This window comes from Homalodisca vitripennis, unplaced genomic scaffold (genome assembly GCF_021130785.1).
Source record: "Homalodisca vitripennis isolate AUS2020 unplaced genomic scaffold, UT_GWSS_2.1 ScUCBcl_6213;HRSCAF=13315, whole genome shotgun sequence".
NCBI lineage: Eukaryota > Metazoa > Arthropoda > Insecta > Hemiptera > Cicadellidae > Homalodisca > Homalodisca vitripennis.
In genome coordinates this window covers 58082-78052 of record NW_025782345.1, presented here as the reverse complement: position 1 = coordinate 78052, position 19971 = coordinate 58082, and the positions used below count along the sequence as shown (strand labels likewise).

The following is a 19971-nucleotide window of genomic DNA, read 5'->3' as shown; positions in this document are numbered from 1 at the left end:
ACCACGTTGGCCATTTTGAAATAGGCCTCTTCAAAAAAAAGCTCCTTATGTCAAAAAAGTATAAGTTCCCTTAGGAAAAGAGTCAAAGACCCTGCACTTAGTCCAAAAATAAACCTTTGTAACCACCCTTACTTGTTTGTAACTCTCAAATCTGAGGCTTCTGCAAAAAATCGATTAGATTTGTAAGCTCCTATTCTCTGATGTCCTTTGGGCTCCGGATATAACCTCCTAGAAATGTTTTCCTGATTTTATAAACAGAGCGGAAAAATTAGCCGTATGTGCTATGCTGGTTAAATCTGTCTCTCCGCAGCGTCTGCAATTTATCAGTGTTTACCTAAACCCACCTTTATCAGATGTTTACAAAGAGGGCAATGGTCCTGTTGGCTTCCAAGTATTAATGGTATGTCCTCCTTCTTTAGATCTGGAGTCTAGACCATTTAGCATATGGAGAGATATTAAACATTTTTTATTGTCTTAGTCCTGAGGCCTTTCTTCAAGTCTCGGATCTAAGCCTCTTTTCTCAGAGCTTTACTCTAGGAGAAGGCCTACTCCACAGTCCTGGCTCAGGCCCTACAATAAGGCTTTCGGAGCATGTCTTCATCAGTGCCAAATAGTTTTTAGTTTAGTTATAACAATCTTAGTGAAAAATATTTTTTCTATAATAATTTATAACACATGTAAAAAAATTATGAGTAGTTTATAAAAAAATATTGTTTATTGTATAGATCTTAACCACTATAATCAATTTTTAATGTTATAAGAAGAAATTATTATTTACTACTGTTTTTTTTTATATTTTCCATGTATGATTTTGACAATAATATTTTTCAGTTCAAATGTACAGCCTTAAGCTACTGAATCACATGAAATTATCTTTTCTTATATTGAACTTTCAATAATGATTTACAAGTGAAACATTTTTAATTTTCAGGAAATATTTCCATCATCAGATTCCAACCTCATCAGATCACTGACAAACTTGTACGATTGTTTTATGGATGACTTTTATGATGAAGATTTTATAAAGAATATATCAGATTTGGATACGAGAGCTCAGTTAGAAGTAAGTTTAACATAGTTACTATTGTGCAGAATAATGAGGAAGTGTCTTTTCTTGTAAGTTAATGTAATATGAAGCATAGCCAATAATTAAAAATAAATAATGCTTACTTTAGTACCGTCCATCTCTGAGTTTTGAAGAAACTCCTTTAATTTAAACTTTGAGAACTGAAAGAGTTTACTAAAGAACAGAATAATAACTTAAGGCTCCAGAATACTGTATAAACTTTAACAGTATGAACTTAAAAACCAGGTAAATTTGTATCGTGAATAATTGTATTTCCCAATATTCCTTTCCTTCTGTTATTGACAATAATGTGTTTTGTTAGCTGACCAATCTTTTGTATCTATTTTCATTTTATTTTATTATAAATGTAGTAAAACTACAAAATGATTCATGTTGGACAGGTTTACTCTACTTATACAGTAAAACTATAAATGGTTTTATTAAGAACTGTGTTTCTCATAAACATCCTAAGTTACTAATAGATGCCCAGCAATGGGAAGTCACTAACTGCAAATCTTAAGACATTTCTAGTCTATGCACTATTTCTAGAAGTGATGGAACTGTAACTCCTGTGGTTCTGGATACTTCCCAGAAGAAATGGGATCCGGAGCCTTCTCCCAGAAGATTTTTAAAATATGAGATCCCAAAACAGTGTTTTAATGTATTTCTGAGATGCAGTAGAAAGTTTCTTATTTCGTTAATGAGAGGTGCTGAAACAGTCCATTCTGTCTCGAATCAAGCACTGCTTCTAGTCGTAGTTCACTGTGGAGGATGATGGTTGGAATGGATAGTGTTCCTTTAGTGCCACGTACCATTTTCAGAGCTACAGCTGAGGAAGACCCTTCTTCCCTCTTCCCACTTTGGCTGGTATAAACTGGAACAGTACCAGAATTCTCTTATTTCATGGTAGGAAATATTTAAGGCAGTGTATGCAATAATCCTATACCATGATAGTTTGTCCTTGATATACACTCTATATTTTGAATATCTTGTCCTGAATTTTCTAGACACTTGGGTAGGACTGCTATGGACCGTATAAGTTTGTTTTCTATGGAAGTTTATCTAGATGGAGTTTCAGTCATGCCCCAAAGATAAAAAATGTATTGTTATAATATGAATGTTCCAAGATAATCTCAGTAAAGCAGAATGCATTCCTGGAAATATGTAGAAATATTCCCAAAATAGAAGATTTTAAATTCTGCCAGCCAAACTCCCCTGAAATTTTAAATGGTTTTTAGATGAAAATTGTATATATTTACTACTAAAGCTACAAAGAAAAGTGTCAAGCTCAATATCTAAAGTATATCAAAATCATTGCAAACCTGACTATTCTAGCCAGTTAGAACTTGTATCTGAGCTTTTTCAGTTTAAATCAGTTCACTTTACATAATGCTAAAAATATAGATCAGGCATTTTAAATTAGTCTAAATACATGCTAATTCTTCCAGTGCCTTAAGGTTGGTTGGCTGAAGTAATGGCATTACTATAGTTTAAACAGTGAACAGTAATTATAATACCAGTGGAGATATCCACTGTCCTCATATAAACAAGGTAAGGGGCAAAAAATTCTTGAGTTTGTTCGCAGAAAAAAAAATTTCCTATAGTTGAAAAGCAATGTTTAGTGAAAGCACAAACCCATTGAGTTTCTTTTGGTTACTGTTATTAAAAGCTGATAATTGTTTTATCAAAAGAGTTATTCAGTGAATTTTTAAATGCCATCATAAGAGCACCGTACCAACATTAAATTCTACGTTTCTATGAAAAAGTCATATTCAGAGATCCTTGGGTTACTGAAAGAAGTACTTGGAAACGATACATATACTTTTTAACATTGGAATATTACATTACTAGAAGAACTGAAATCCCCTTAGAGCGATTTAGTATTGTTTAGTTATTTGTAACATACATCAGTGGTATACTCAAGGAATATCTCAGTAGTTATGATTAAGGAATAATCCAAACATTTTTGTTATGATTATCTTTAAATCCCATCACTTTTCAAAATATTTAAAGGTAAGCAAGTTATCTGGGGTAAAAAAAACTAGTCCTACATCTAAATTGAACTTGTTTAACAAATTTCTTTTAACCTAATTCAAATTCTGAATGTTTTTCTTATCAGGGTGTGTTCTTTTTCTCTTGCATCTGGTCGATTGGTGCCTGTCTAAACAGCCCAAGCAGAGAGAATTTCAGTGCTCTCTTTTACGGGCTTTTGCAAAAGGAATTTCCACCTCAATTGAAGGATGATTTTGGCATTCCCGACCAATTAATAATACCACCTTTGAAGCCCTACATTTACACTATACCTGAGCAGGCAACAGTATTCGACTACCGATTTATCAAAGAAGTAAGTGTTAAAATAAAATTAACTAAAAACATTAGTTTTATTTTAGAATCTTAAATAAAGTTATTATAGATAAGTGATGTATGTATATTAAACAGAGTATGTTCCATTTTATGTATTTATTAAATACAATGAAGAGCATGAATACAATAAGATGTGCAGAAAACTTTATAATAGAGGTTTACAGGTACAATATTTCTAGTTGAGGTACAATATTTATAGCCCATTGAACTCAGTAGTATTAGCTAGGAAGGATATTATAGTACAAGTAATTATAAATGTTTTGCTCTTACTTCTCTGTAGTGAATTTTCAAAGATTTTTGTTCGAGGTATATTTGGAAAGTGAGTATCGTTTCATCAAAGTAGCACTGTGGTCAGCGTTCCGCACAAGCGTGTAAGTATTTCTTGTTTACTGGCTCTCAACTAATACCGTTTTGGTTGCTCTAAGTTGTATTTTCTGATTGTTATGAACATTTATAATGTTTTAAAACAATTACTGATCCTGCCGACTGTGAGATTTGTTCTATAATTTTTATCTCTGAATTCAAAGAGCGTGAAACCGGCTGAAATTTATTGTCAATTTAAAGACTTTTACAGTGAAGATGCGATATATGAAACCAGCTGAAATTTATTGTCAATTTAAAGACTTTTACAGTGAAGATGCAATAAGTGATGGAATAGTGATAAACTGGGTTAGAAGTTCAATGAAAGCCAAACAAATATCCACAATGAGGTTTAGTGTCGCCCTTCTGTAGTCAACAATAATCTGGTAAGGAAAATTGATTAAAAAAAATCCATGAAGACAGACGATTCACAATAACAACACTTTCAAATGAATTTCTGCAAATTTCATGAACTGTTTTGTACATGATTGTTACGGACTCCTAAGGTCATCACAAGATGTGTTTTAAAGATGCTCACCAATGTTCACAAAACCAAGCAACTTGGCAGTGCTTTGACATTTCTCACATGGTACAGTGAAGAGAGAGAGGACTTTTTAAACCAAATTGTGGCAGGTGATGAAACTTGGGTTTGTCATGTCTCACCACAATCCAAACAATAATCAATGGAACGGAGAAAATCAAAAGTTGAAACAACAATGTCAGCACAAAAAAATCATGTGCACTGTATTCTGGGATAGGAAAGGGGTTTTGCATACTACATTTCTTCCCAGAGGTGAAAACATCAATGCAGCATGATAAAGTGAGACTTTGGTAAAACTACGGTATGCAATTCAAAACAAATGGAGAGGAAAGCTCAGTGAAGGAATTGTGTTGCTTCACAACTTTGCTTGGGCTCATACTGCTGGTGACACCCAAACAGTTTTGTTGGGAGCAATTCGATGACCCTCCGTACTGCCTGGATTTGGTACCGTCTGACTACCACTTATTTCTGCACATGATGCTCGAGCTTGGCCAAAAGCACTTTGGATCCGATGAAAAATGCTGTGAAATTATGGTTATCGTCACTTATTAAGTTTAGCTCAAATAACAGTTATGATGGGAAGGGTTGATTAAATAAGAATTTTGAGTTTAGCTCCATTTTACCTTCCACTTAGTGCAGCATTTGAAATCTGAGACTGGTATAGATTAATTCCTGAAATTTGGTGTCAACATATGTCTGAAGAGATCTATCAATCTGGTCAAATTGTACCAGTGTCAGATTTCAGATGCTAATGTGTAATGGAGCTAAACTCAATATTAGCTTTTAATCAACCCTTCCCACCACAGCTACGTTACATGTATAAAATTTGGTTGTTCTACCCATGCTTAAAGATTGTGTCTAAACATTGTAGTCCACTCAATTATGTGCCTAATGAGGCAATTAGAATACCTTTTCTTCCAGATTACATTTGGATAGCTACTGTGTAACCAGACTGCGCTCCTTTGTAGCCTGACTGTCTGATGTCTAAGTAATACAAAGTTCATTTTGGACATCGTTGACTTTTGACTTTGGAAATTTCATTGATTTAGGAAGTTGATGGACAACTAAAATGTGAAGTTTGATGTCAATTGATGTTTCACTTTTTATATATAACAAAGCCACTGGCATACTTAAGTTTTTACCATAGCATTGTCTATTATTGTAGGATGTTTTAAAGAACCAATGAGAATTTCAGAGCTTTTAATTCAAACTGGCAGTTTTTACAGTATGCTCTTCATGTAATAAATCAACAAGAACCAAACAGAATTCATTCCAGAAAAATAGTTGCTTTAATCTAACACAACTATTCCAGATGAACCAATGACTGTTGTAAATTTAGAGTAAACTGTTAAAATGCTCACCATTTGAAACAAATGTGTACTAAATAAGCTGTATACAGTGTAGTAGGACATGGACTTCTGGGATTCCCCTCCAATAACTGATTGTGACACACCATGTTTTAGGGCAAAGGAAAGTGGAAGCTGTGGTCTGAGGAGTTTGACCACTGCTCCTCCCATCCCCAGAGACATTCCTGTCAACCAGATCATAGTCCCTACAGTGGAGACTGTGAGGAACATAGCTCTTTTACAGTTACTCGTCTTGCATCAGAAACCTGTCATGTTTGTGGGCCCAACTGGGACTGGCAAATCTTCATATACTCAGGTTTATCATCTTCAAACATCTTTTTATAGTTTTTTTCATACCTTTTTCTAAAGAAATGGATTACCTCTGACTAAAATTAGTACTTCTAATTTTTATCAGTACTAATAAATCTCCGTAAATAATTTTTTGTGATAAATAATAAAACTGAATCATGTTTTGTGTTATAATTAGGATTTTTTAGATAAATTCTTATGCAGTTTCAAATACTGTAATGCTAGAATCAAAGAAAGCAATATATAAAATTGGTTAGTTTCAATTTGTGATCATGGGAAATATTCTAATTCAAATCCTAACCAACAATGAATTGGGAAAAGAAATATTTCATCATATTGTAATAAAGCTCTCATATCAGTGGAATCCTTGACTGCTCTATTCTGTAATGTGATTTGGTTCTTGGCCTGTTCCTTTCTCTTGGTTTCTAGGTGTGGTAAATAACGGATAATGTTGAGTTTACATACAGTGGATTCTCTTTATGAGCATTTTACTCGAAGGCCCATAAAGATCAGATTTTATTTAGATCAAGTCAAAAACTGTTTCATATGGGAATGGCGGATTAATGTACGGCATATCAAGATTTTCTATGACAATGTACAATTCTCTTAATGCTACAGCATTTTTTTTATAAATAGTGTCTTGGTTGTGAAATGGTGAGGTTCAGTTTATGTAAACTTTTATCAGAAGAAATGAAAATTATTAAATGTTTCCTACAATCAGTGGCGTAGCAAAGGGGGGGTGACGGGGATGGGCTGCACCGGGTGTCACCTTTTTTGGGGTGACACCCACCCGGTCTCTCAATTTTAAGAACATTGTACAAACAAAATAAGTAAATTGCTAGCACAAAAATTTCTTTTTCGGGGATTGCTCCACTAGCTCAGCTTCATGTATAATTTGAGGATTCCCACAAAAGAGCCTGACGCTGTCTTGGGGGATTCCCCATCCCATACTTACGATATTTGACGTTTCAGTTGCAACATTTGTCATTTGTTTCGTGAAGTGTGTTATGTTTGGTTGGAGTGAATTGTTAAACGTGTATTATTCTATACTAATATAATAATGGGTGTCTCTAAATTTTTTAAAGTTTATTGTAGAATTGGAATTTACAGAATCTCTTTCAAATCTTATGATTGCACTGAAATTGTTCATGGGTTTGCGTGTCCATAGCTTCATGTGAGAGGAGTTTTAGTAAATTAAAATTACCGTAATAAAAAACTATTTGCGGGCAACAATGACCCAATCGCGGCTTAGCAATCTTGGTATATTAGCCATCGAACGCGAGGCAATACAAAATATAAATTTCAATGAAGTTATTGCTGAGTTTGCAGCTGTCAAAACTAGAAAGAAAAAAATTTTAATTGTATAACAATTCCTTATCAGTCTTAGTTATTATTGCTTTGCTATTTCTTCAATATTATAAATAATACATGATCCATGACCTCTATTATATAAAACTTTTTGCCTTTTACTTTTGATGGGGTGACACCACCAACTTCCGCACCAGGTGCCACCCAAGGTAGCTACGTCACTGCTTACAATGATATAAATTTAAGAAACAAGTGTAGATAAAGTTGGCCATATCTTGTTTTAGAAAAAATATAGAACATATTCTAGTTGGAGTTTTAAATTTTGTGAATGGAAGATAAAATAATGTACAAAACTAGAAATCTTTATTTAAGTGTTTTTACAACAAATAGATTAAGATTAAACATTTTCTTAGAATTAAAACACTTACTTATATCTTGAACCAAGCTGAATAAATTTGAAAAATTACTGTAATATTATTTACATAAATCTCAAGAAACTAGATTCATAACTAATTTTGTGTTTAGTAAATGACCCTGTAAGTATATTAATACTCTTAATTTTTCAGGATTTCTTACTGAAGAAAGTTGACAACAATGTATATAAACCCATGTTCATAAACTTTTCTGCTCAGACATCAGCCAACCAAACCCAAGATATAATTATGACCAAATTAGATAAGAGGAGAAAAGGTATGTTTGTACTTTTATTCTTATCACTACAACTGTGGTACGGTAAGCCTCAAAAAATGCCAAAGCTGCCCCATCCTTTGTTTTTCAAGGTGATCTGTAAGCACTTTTTGGCACCCATTGTGCACAAAATTTGTGGTAGCCTAACTTTTGTGAAACAATTTCAAACAATTAAGTCTGTGAAACTTTTGAGAAAAATATAGAAAGTTCAGTTATTGTGTAATGGTGTTTTTGATGAATCTTTTATCAACCCTTGCGACCAGATCATCAGTCACAATGCTCGGATGTACACTCTTTTCTTGATTATCAATGTTTGTTCTGCCATTTTTAAACTGAATGCACCGCTTCCTGACAGAACTTTCAGTCATTACGTTGTTCCCGTACACTTCACAGAGGTTCCCAATGAATTTGTATTTGTTTTAAATTCTTTCCCAATAAAATCAAATTACAGATTCACAATTGGTGGGATTTTTAATTACAGCACACATTTTAAATTATATAAAATATAAAACGGGCAGCAGTGAGCTGCGTTGTCAAGAATGAATGCTGACTGATGTGCCGAGCATGAGCACACCAATATATATATATGTGTGTGTGTGTGTGTGTGTGTGTGTGTGTGTGTGTGTGTGTGCACGTGCGCGTGCATGTGTGTGATTAGCGTGTGCAGTGTCAGGTGGAAACATTTCTTACTTTCTGAGTATTCTTCATACATTAGGCTACATATTCTTTTTTACATTGGTAACTATGTTATGTTGACTGATAAGACTGTCAAAAATGTGTATAAGTGACTCAAAGGCCAAAATAAGAATAGATGGAGAAATGTCGGAAAACTTCTTATCAAACACTGGAGTAAGACAGGGAGATGGGATTTCTCCCACTCTCTTCAACCTGGCTGTGGAAGAGGCATTACAAAAAGTTAAAAGACTACAAAGAGGGGTTAAATTAGGAGTGGACCTGAACGTAATGGCATTTGCGGATGATGTAGTGATCTTGTCAGAAAGTTTGCATGACCTCTCCACACTAACAAAAAGTTTTATTAAAAGAATGTCAAACAGTAGGCTTAGAGCTAAATGAAGATAAAACTAAAATTATTCATTTTGGAAGACATGCTGGAAATGTGAGAACAAACTTAAGCATTGACAACTACTCGATTGGCTGTGTAGAAAGTTTTAAATATTTGGGTGTAACAATAAACAGCAAAAACGTGGAGGATATAGAGATACAAAGCAAATTAGCTAATGCAAATAGGTGTCTTGGGGCGTGTACAAAACTCTTTACGTCAAGATTGTTGTCACAATGCTCCAAAATAAGAATTTATAAAACAATCATTCAACCAGTCCTAATGTATGGAAGTGAAACATGGACATTAACGAAGAAAAATGAGGGGCGGTTGATTGTTTTTGAGAATAAAGTTCTCCGAAAAATATTTGGACCAATATGTGATGAAGGGGTGTGGCGAATAAGAAAAAATAGAGAATTACGCAATGTATACCAAGATCCTGATATTGTGGCTTTGGTGAAGGCAAAGAGAATTAGCTGGCTAGGACATGTACATCGGAGACAGGAGGGCACAAGGTTAAAAGAGGTCTACCAGGCGGTACCGGCAGGAAGGCGCCCTTTGGGTAGGCCAAAGATAAGATGGTGCGATCAAGTGGTCGAAGATGTGACCCGGTGTGGAGGGTCTGTGGATCTGGCAGAAGATAGGGTGGCATGGAAGAGGCTCATAGACGAGGCAAAGAATCGACTGAGATTTGTTACGCCCCGGCAGTAGTAACTATGTTATGTAGGCATGCCCCATCACTATTAATTTATACACTTAAACAATAAAAGTTATAAAATTGCTCTAAGATAAAAAAGAATATACTTTGCATTTTTTACATTGCTAATACTTGACATTTAGTATTTAGTATTTTAGTATTTTTAAAATTAATTATAATAATTATGATATCATAATTTTAAATAGTATTAAAATTTAGTATTTTTATTTATATAATGAGACCAATTATTAAAGATTTTAAAAATCATTTATGCATACAACCTCTTTATAACAAGCCACACGTGATGAGGCGTACTCCTGCCTTGAATAAAAGTTTATGAAATAAGTCTTAAAAGTGAGCATGAAGGTTTTAGCGAAGCTATATTTTCTATTTTATTTTTCCAATTGCTAAACTACTGTTAATGAATCAATAGTTTTCTATCTTATTTTATTATTATTTTAAATCATATTTTAAGGGGTTTATGGTCCGCCTCTGGGCAAGAAGTGTGTGGTGTTTGTGGATGATGTAAGCATGCCGATGAAAGAAACATATGGAGCACAGCCACCTATAGAATTGCTGAGGCAGTGGCTAGACCACCGCATCTGGTATGACCGCAAGGACAATGTGGCCATGAAACTCATCGACATACAGGTACATCTCCTCATTAATATTCATTTTGTTGCATAAAGAGAATGCTTTAACAGGGTACATGAAATGTTCAAGGTTTTTCTGTATTATGCACTGACAAAGTAAATCATCTCTTTTTTGTTTTACTTCATAGTAAAAGTTGCAGTATTATACAAGAGCAAATGAGATGCACAATTGAAACAGTGAAACAAATTTTCATCAGATGTCTACATGAGACAATGAGAACACCTCTACGTCACCAACTTTTTTGGATTTCTTCAGACGGACGTGGACTCCCGATTGCAGGAGTCAAGTCTATGACAGTATTAGATTTCAGATGCTGCACTAAGCTGATGTGAAACGAAGCGAACTCAACATACACATTGAATCAGCTTGTTTTATTTGAGAAGTTATATTTACTATTAAAATTATCATGAATTATTTACCACCTGCACTGCTTAATGTACTTTTTTGTTAATTAAATAGTGTTCCTTTGACAATTTTTGAAGTCGAAGAAAAAATTTGTTGTATTTGATTTCATGCATATACTTATATATGCCCCAATTAGTGTTATTGTAGTAAGCAAAATGTTGTGCCCAGGATAAAAGATGAGGTAAGAACAGTGTTTAGAGATCTTTTTTTAACGACATAAGCATTTGCTGCATTTCTATTGGAAAATTACTCAATGAAAATTATTTTATACATGTTTTTGAACTTAGGGAGAGTTTAAATGTGTTTGCCTTTATTGCATGGGTGAAATTTGCTTCCCTTGGAACCTGGAATTGAGGTTATGTACAGATCTTTATGTTTCAATACCTAATAAAAGAGCGCACATCATAATTATTGTAATTAGGTACTGAAGTAGTAAAATCACACAACCAACACTGGCAGACTTGTGTAATGTAATAGTACCATAGTTAGGGACTGGGCAAGAGTGTCTTAAACTTACTCAGTCACACGACAGCGTGTGAGTACTTGATGCGCAATCGGTTCTTGTTGTTAAAATGATCAGGATAAAACATTTGCAAATTTCAGCATGTGGTAATGAAACTGCTAGTACGAGAATTTAATGTGTCATAAAACTTCACTGTGACGATGTAGAAAAATAGTTAGTGTTACTATCAAATTTATATTATATGTTCTTCTTCTACATGATGTTTTCAGTTTCCAGAATATAATTGACTTTCTACCGTCTTCAAATAACCAAGTGTGTGTTTAATGCACATCATAAATTATTTACATCAAATAATCATGGTAAGAGTGATATAAGTTCTTAACCTGCACAGGATGAACAAAACTTTGGTTACATTATCTTATTAGTGCTGAGAAGTGCTGTTATCAGATCAATGTTAAAAGTTTTGCTGATTGGTTTCAGTTGGTCTGTGGCATGGGACCTCCCAGCACAGGGAACACTGTTACGCCTCGGTTTAGCCGCCATTTCAACATTACTGTTATAAACGAGTTTGAAGATGAGACAATGGTGACGATATTTGGCAAAATAATGTTGTGGCACTTAGACACTAGGTAAGAGAAACACATGATTTTTTTCTAGTAATTGTTGTCTTGTTAGAATTCAGAATCAATGGTGTAGTAAATAGGACTTGGCTTTGGGGAGAGGGGATTAATCTGATTGAAGAGCACACCACACTGGGGTGTGGAATAAATCTAAATTGAAATAAATTAGAGAAACCTAATTCAAAATAAATCATGAAGCTGCTGTATTTCAAACAAGTTGGATTGCTGTTATAAATATATTTAAATTTAAAATATTTTGAAATAAAGAGATTGGGAATGTAAGTGTGTACTCCTTAGGAATGATTTATTGAAAAGATCAACATTAACCTTCTCATCATAGAGGATAGATACTGTCATCCAGGCCTGGGTAGAGTGGAAAGACATCAAGACCTAGACTGTCATAGTATATCTTGGTTTGAAGGTTGACATCATCCTGAGACTGTTCACGTTTTTGGAGCAGATATTAGGTGAAAGGCGGAAATCACCGCTTCTTTGAACTGTCTAATTAAGATTGTTAGCAGATTTGTGACAATCAAATAGCAGTTGCTCATGTCCGTCACACATCTTATTTTTCTTGTTTTTGACATATGGGTGGATATGTTGCTGCAAGAACACTACACGCATAAGATTACAGTGATGTTAAGGAAGGTTGCCCTCCAGATAGTGAATGCTTACTAGATAGGATCAGAACCACTAGCCAGTATCATGATTAAGGAGGCTAATTCCCATTGATCAACTCATTTCTGAGTTAAGAAAATGAGTTTACGAAGGACTCATCTATCCAGAAGCCCAAATACGAACCAAGGAGGACCAGTAAGAAGTATGGCAGTGAGATACTATTAAGCCTTCACTAGACAGCCAAATTCTTGTTGGACTCTATTATCCAGAAATAGTTTCTGATCAGCAGGTTTGGTTTAGTGTCTCTGCATACATAGGAAGGTAACAATATAGAGTTTACAGTGTTCATATTGTCCATCCCCATGAAACAAATCATGCACAGTCCTCTGAGTATGTAGCAAACACCCTCTTGATGTAACCTAAAAAACAGTCCTGAGAGAAAATGGTATATGGAACTGTTATAGAATACCTCAGACTGTGTAATATCAAACTGTGCCTAACAAACTTTATGTGGTCCCTTCCACAAAGAAACTAGCTGTGTTTTTCTTAAGGGGCTAAGATGAAAAACATTTGCTTTGGGACATCTGTTCTTCATCATGTGGTAACTTATAAATAATGAAGTAGAATAGACAAATTTTGTTTTGTATGTACTTAATTCTGAATTGCATGTACTGATAAAGCAGCTAACAAGTTCCCAGTCTCAGATCTACAAATGCGTCAGGTAAAACATGTTAGTAACAAACCTTTATACTCAGGAGCTTGTAGAGGGATGAACAACTTTAGATCATGTTAATATTTTATCTATTATTTCAGAGGGTTCAGCAAAGAGTTTGATCCTTGCATAGATCAACTGGTCTCCGCTACACTATACATTTACAAGCAGAGTTTGGCGAATCTCCTGCCTACCCCTGCCAAGTCCCATTATTTGTTCAACCTCAGGGATTTTTCACGTGTAATTCAGGTATTCTAGAAATTTTTGTATTTGATTGAGTTTATATGTTTCATGTATTTAATATAACAGTTTTTTTTATCAAGAAGACTCATTTCAGTAAAAACTAAATTGATAAAAATATCAGTATTTATGTGTTATTGATATACAGACCAAAGAAACAGGGTCAAAGATATGTACATGGTCAGTGATTTGATGGGTGCTGGTGAATTAAATAAACTAAGAAAACTGATCCAAAGGGGAGGAACTTCAGAGAAGTCTTCTAGAAGCTTCAAGTGTATAGAAATCCTACAGAGTTAATATTTTAACCAAATTGGAAAGCAGGAATGGAACAATTCACCATCTGCTTGAGGCCTACTTCCTCGAGCAAGAAAACTTTGTCAATAATAGGTGTCTCAATCATTCGTTGGTTGCATCAACCTTTTCTAACTGTTCATCTTCTTGCAGGGTGTTCTGCTGTCAGTTCCAGAAGCTATGGAAGACTTGGTAGCAATGAAGAGACTGTGGGTGCACGAGGTGTTAAGAGTCTACTATGACAGGCTGGTGGATGACACGGATCGTGACTGGATATTCAATACATTGCATGTAGTTGTTCAGAAATATCTTGAAGAAGATTTAAACCAAATGTTTGCCCACCTTGTAAAGGATAAGCCAGTTGGCAGCCGTGTAAGATACATTGATTGATTGTTTGCTGTAGCTCTGGCATTTTTTTATATGACTTTTGTATGATTGCTGTATTAAAAGCGTTCATTGATAGTTAAGGAACTTTCATTGTCAGAAATTCCTTTTATCCAATGAACTATGGACATATCATTAATATATTAAATGATAAATTTTAGTCTGTATGATTGGTAATAACCTGGGCGGACAACCAAGTGCAGATATTTTGTTCAAACTGTAATTATTTGTAAAACATTAACTTACTTTGTTGTTTCAAATAAAATATTAACACAAATACAATATGTAAAGAATAAAACAGAAGTTGTAGCAGGATTATTAGTAATAAACTTAAGTTAATCCTAATGTAATTATTTTGATACCAAGATCATAAATACATGCAGAAAGAAGTGCCAATTAAAGTGGAAAGTGTTAAAAATCATTAGTCTTACTAATGACACTTTCTAATAATTAACGGTCAGACAGTAATCTTGTAAAATACAAATATCGAGATACTGTGGTGCAACGGTAGATTGATAGGTGTAGTCTACTATGGGAGATGACTGTTGGAGATGGTGGGGTTCCCAAAGTATTAAGATCTTTTGCTGGTCTAGACTTAAAGGCATGTCACCCTCTTCCTGCTTTGACTGAGAGGCTGATATGGAGCTGTCTTTCCCTTTTACCAAGGAAATATGACTGAAATTAAAGCTCAAAACCCTTCCTCGTGGATATCCTACCCCTATCCTTGCCTATCCAGAATATCCTGCCACTCTGGAAGCAGTGCAAAGATCCTTTTAGAACTAAGTGCAATTTAGCAGCTTCTTGTTCTAAGAGAACAAAAAAAACAAAAGGAATACAATAAATAATAAAGGTGTCTTATTTTACCAGGTGAAGTTAGGGCTAAGAAGCTAAATCATAGTTTGACATTGTACAACTAAAACAAGCCATAGATGAGATTAATTACATTGCAACTGCGCAAGCATTCAACCGTTCGTATTGTCCTGCGTTCTATTGTCACATCATTGTCTGAGTGTGCATTAATATGATGCACTCCTTAGTATAACCTTGAATAGTTTCAGATTATAGAACTAATTCATGCACAATAGAAAAGGTATTGAAGTACAGTTTTAGTAAGCTTCAATGTCATTTTTTGTTTTAGTGCGAGTATTTTTTTTTTTTTTTGCGATTTTATGGATTTATTATATAACGAAAACTTTAATTCTTAGTTCAAAAATAAACAAGTAATGAAAAATAAAAACGATCAAACAAATAAATCCAATAGTTCCAAAAGTAAAAAAACTATATATACAAAATTGATATGGTGAAATACAGGTAGGCAGAACACAAGCTTATGGTCGGTTTAGGAACCATAAGCCTTACAATAGGTATGGACTTTAGATGATAAAGACAAAGAAAAGAAGCTGAATCTGCGAACTGATTGAATTTTGTGCTTAAAACTAACAGTTAATTACAATTCAAGTACATTTGGTTTCCTAAGAAAAATTCAGTCTCTTACATATAATTTTAACTTAAATTGCCCTCTAATGCAAAAGTGGTTTCTTATACATGACCCTATTATCACAATTTTCCGTATTCCAGGTTGGAGAAACAGAGTTGCGTCGTCTCCTCTACTGTGACTTTGCTAACCCCAAAGCTGACACCAGAAACTATATTGAAGTAACTGATTTGGATGCTCTACGCGTCATTGTGGAAGGTTACTTAAACGAATACAACAACATGAGCAAAAAGCCAATGAATTTGGTTCTGTTCAGGTTAGTGGTTTCAACAGGAGTTCGACATGGATATGGGAGAACTCTAAATATTGTCACAAAATCTGCTGACATGGCTTTCTAGTTTTCCCTTTACTCAATGAGTGTTGTGAAATTAAGTGCAGTCAGTTGGTTAGGAGGTTGTGCTCTGTTATAGTAACTATACCACTTTCTCCTCAAATGTTTTTACTGTTACTTTATCAGTTTCATTGTCATCGCAGTGATGTTTTTTTTAGTGTTCCTCCTTGTAAATAGTCCTTCCAGCTCAGCCAGAAGAAGTATGTAGATTTTAAATATTATTAATTTATTCTCATTGGATTTACATGTACTCAGTATTTCACAAACCATTTGAGGTACAAATAACAATTATTAGGAAATGTTACATACATTTCAAAACATTTTAAATTGTTTTCTTTAGACTCCCATTGCCATAATTGAATAGAAATTTGTTATGACAAATTTCTCCTCAAATTAATAATTCTCCTTAAATATAAGATATATATCTTACTGTATATCCATGTTAGTACTAGACATATCATTGCAAGTCTGACTGGTTTCCCAAACATCCTGGTTTTAAATACAAATTCTTTTCAAACAACCATACAAAAACTGGTTTTATATTTTATTTATGATTCCACAAGGAACGTATATTGATAATATTTCGAAATCATAAAATATTCTAATTTTATTTAATTATGAAAAAACTGGGTCGTAGCATTAAGAAAATGTATTCAAACTCTAGACCTTTTGCTTTTTAGTCTTGGAAAAACTGTTCATTATAATATTTTTAATCTAGAGGAAATTTCATGTAGAAAACGTTCTATTATAGGTACTAATAATATAGCTATTACAATTTATACATTTTGACAAGAAACAGTTTTTGACCACAGCGAGTAAACAACGCAACCAATAATTAACTTAAGCACATTGATTTGTTGTTCTTGTTGTTACGCACAGTTTTGTCCATTTAATCATTGCTGTATCTCTTAAAAGTTTCCAAGATCCTTTCAATATGCATACAATTTGGAACACCCAGTATATGACAAATTTTAGTTTATAGACAAATTTTATTTGCTTAAGTATGTACATGTGGCTATATGTTCACATATAACCTACCACTAACTGTAAATTTTATATTGCTTCTAATGTTTTTCAGCAAGAATGCAGTATTTTTATTGAGAACACTACATTTACACATACAGTACTTGTAAATTCTGAAAATTTTTCAAGAAAATGTAAAAGTTTAAAGGTATTATTATAAACCTTGTAATAAAATACACTTTCCAGGTTTGCAATAGAACACCTGTCCAGAATTTGCCGTATTCTGAAACAGCCTCGCAGCCATGCCTTACTGGTCGGGGTGGGAGGCAGCGGCAGACAATCTCTCACACGATTAGCTGCACACATCTGCGAGTATGATATCGTCCAAGTAAGTGTAACGAGTGAAGGCTTTATATACAGTTATATAGTTTAGTGAATAGTGGAGATACAATCATTGTTGTTTTCATAGGTGGAGATCAGTAAACTGTACGGCATGTACGAGTGGCACGAAGACCTAAAACACACTTTACTACGAGCTTGTGCCAGTGATCAACACGTTGTGTTTCTTTTCACTGATACTCAGGTAAATGTTTTTGGTTTTGCACAGATTGTATGTGTACCTATTTTCTTTGTGCTTTAATTTTATTTACAACATACATCCTTAAAAACTAGATTTCTCCTATAGGCCAATGGCGAAGGATTGTAACTATCCGGTTAAGAATAAAATTTCAGATAGTAATTTAATAACAACGTTGTTCATATAGTTGTAAAATTACGCACTCAAAGCCAGTACACTTGTCACTATTGTAAATCAAATTTGATCAATTGGATCACAAGGTTCTGTGTTATGAATTTTCAAAGTTGCAGTTTGGTTGAAAAGCATCAAACACTGGTATCTGTGTTCCTTGTTACCAACATAAAAACTGGAAGTTATTGTTTTAAAATTATTTGCTGAGAAATAGTATTATTTTTGTTATTCACAATGACCTCAATATTTAGCTTTAATAACTTAGTAAACAATCCATTTTACATTACACTGGCTACAGCTGTGAGTGTTTGCCTCGAGATCGTTAAAACAATAACTAACATTAACTGGCTACAATAAGAGAAAAAGTAATGTTTTACACAACTATGCCAACCAGAATTAATTGTAAAATATATGATATATGTAACAAAAAGAGCTCACAATCTGTTCAGTAGTGCTGACAACAGTTCAATTACAAAATTTTACAGGAAGACTGTCTTCTCACAACACGATTGTGGTAAACCCATTTCTAGTGATCAACACATAAAATAATTTCTAGCATGCAAACAGGTTAGCAATTAAACCAGTGTGATATAAAAACATGTTTTGTTGTGCTGTATGCATACAAGTAAATTATCTTGCACAGCAAAGTTTGCTATCACGCAGTGAACATTATCAATGAATTCCAGCTGTGTATCATGATAGTAAAATTAATCAGTAATTGATTATAAACACTGTCACACAATTTGTGCATTGCCTGAATATTCAAAGTTTAATATAAAAATACTAATATATTTGACAGATCAAAGAGGAGGCTTTTGTGGAGGACATAAGCAACATGCTTAACTCAGGAGAGGTGCCAAACCTGTTTGGTACTGATGAGAAGGCTGACATTTGTGAGAAGATGAGGGTTATTGATCGCCAGAAAGATAAATCTCAACAGGTAGGCTATGGTGGTAACTGTAACAGTTGTAACCTCAGAAGGTTTCATACTTAAGGCTGTAACTTGTAGTTAAAAATGACCAAAACACATTTTCATTACAATTGAGACGTGCACTCAGGTGATATTTAAAAAATAAAGTAACCCTCTAACTCTCAATTTTCTTTTCTTGTCAATTGATATTTTACATAGGATCAAGTAATTACTACAGTTTGAAATAACCAAAAGTTTTATTTTCTACAACAATGACAAACTGAATTGCATTCTATTGTTTAGTCAAACTAACAGTTCCTACATTTTATCTTACACAAAAATAACCAACATTTTGCAGCTTTTGGGTTCATTATAAAAAGGCCATGTTTGAAACTACTTGAATTTCGGTGTGGACATACTAGCAAACTATCTAGTTTTTTATTAAAAGGTTATCCCTGTATATAATTTAAAATGTTTGTTTGTAAACAAATTTTCTGAAATAATTCCCATAATTTGACTTGGGTGATTTATAAAATAACTAAATTATGATTTAATCAACAATGTTTTTTTTTCCTTTTTTTACTTATTACAGATAAAACAGTGCCATAATATATATATTTATGTTTTGGTTTATTACAACAGACAGATGGAAGCCCTGTAGCTCTCTTCAACTTGTTTGTACAAATCGTGAAGGACCAGCTGCACGTGGTTCTTGCATTCAGCCCTATCGGTGATGGGTTCAGGAACAGAATCCGGAAGTTCCCTGCTTTGGTCAATTGCTGCACCATAAATTGGTTCCAGGTAAGTTTACTTTCCTACCAACAGATTCTTGAGTTGATCCATTAGTATAGACATATGGGACTGTGCTGTTTCGTTTGTACCTGTATGCTACCTATTTCTAGACATACAAGGGTCACTCTGAAAGTTTTGAGATACTGGCAGACCGTGCATAGAGCAATAATCTTATCATTCTTATCTGATTTTCTGAGCACCTATCAGTACCGGACAGCAAATATAATTTCATCAGTGTACTTGTGTCATCTGTTTGAAAAGATTAATGTTATGAAGTCATAGAGTTATCGAGAGTGTATTTTTGGGCTATGGGAGTGCGACGAACATCCCAAAGTTGCCTTTGGTATTGAAGCACCATCCTGTGGTACTGTTTTTAGGTGGTATTCAGAATTTTAAAGGTAATTCATTTCAAAACGACAAACGTTTGGGCAGGTCGAATTCTGCCGTCACTCAACAAAATATTGATCGGGTGTGCACTATCATATAAGAGGACACACACTGCATTTATTTCATAATTTAAGGTTCCTTTGGAACTGGATCGACAGTTATATGAATAATTTTCCATGACCTTTTAAAAGTAAAAAGTGGTTTTTCTCGATTGGTATCT

General features: G+C 34.0%; 1 protein-coding gene across 1 annotated transcript in view; it reads left to right on the top strand.

The window, feature by feature from the left end:
* Window positions 1–931: 931 nt before the first annotated feature.
* LOC124373716 (dynein axonemal heavy chain 7-like) overlaps window positions 932–19971 on the top strand; it is a gene marked incomplete at its 5' end in the record, with an annotated part of 76293 nt that continues 57253 nt past the window's right edge. The window contains 14 exon segments of the mRNA XM_046832060.1: window positions 932–1063; window positions 3186–3410; window positions 5795–5827; window positions 5829–5993; window positions 7861–7984; window positions 10214–10389; window positions 11741–11889; window positions 13312–13459; window positions 13895–14113; window positions 15704–15876; window positions 17161–17302; window positions 17384–17497; window positions 18462–18602; window positions 19215–19373. Coding sequence (XP_046688016.1) covers window positions 932–1063; window positions 3186–3410; window positions 5795–5827; window positions 5829–5993; window positions 7861–7984; window positions 10214–10389; window positions 11741–11889; window positions 13312–13459; window positions 13895–14113; window positions 15704–15876; window positions 17161–17302; window positions 17384–17497; window positions 18462–18602; window positions 19215–19373 — 2100 coding nt within the window.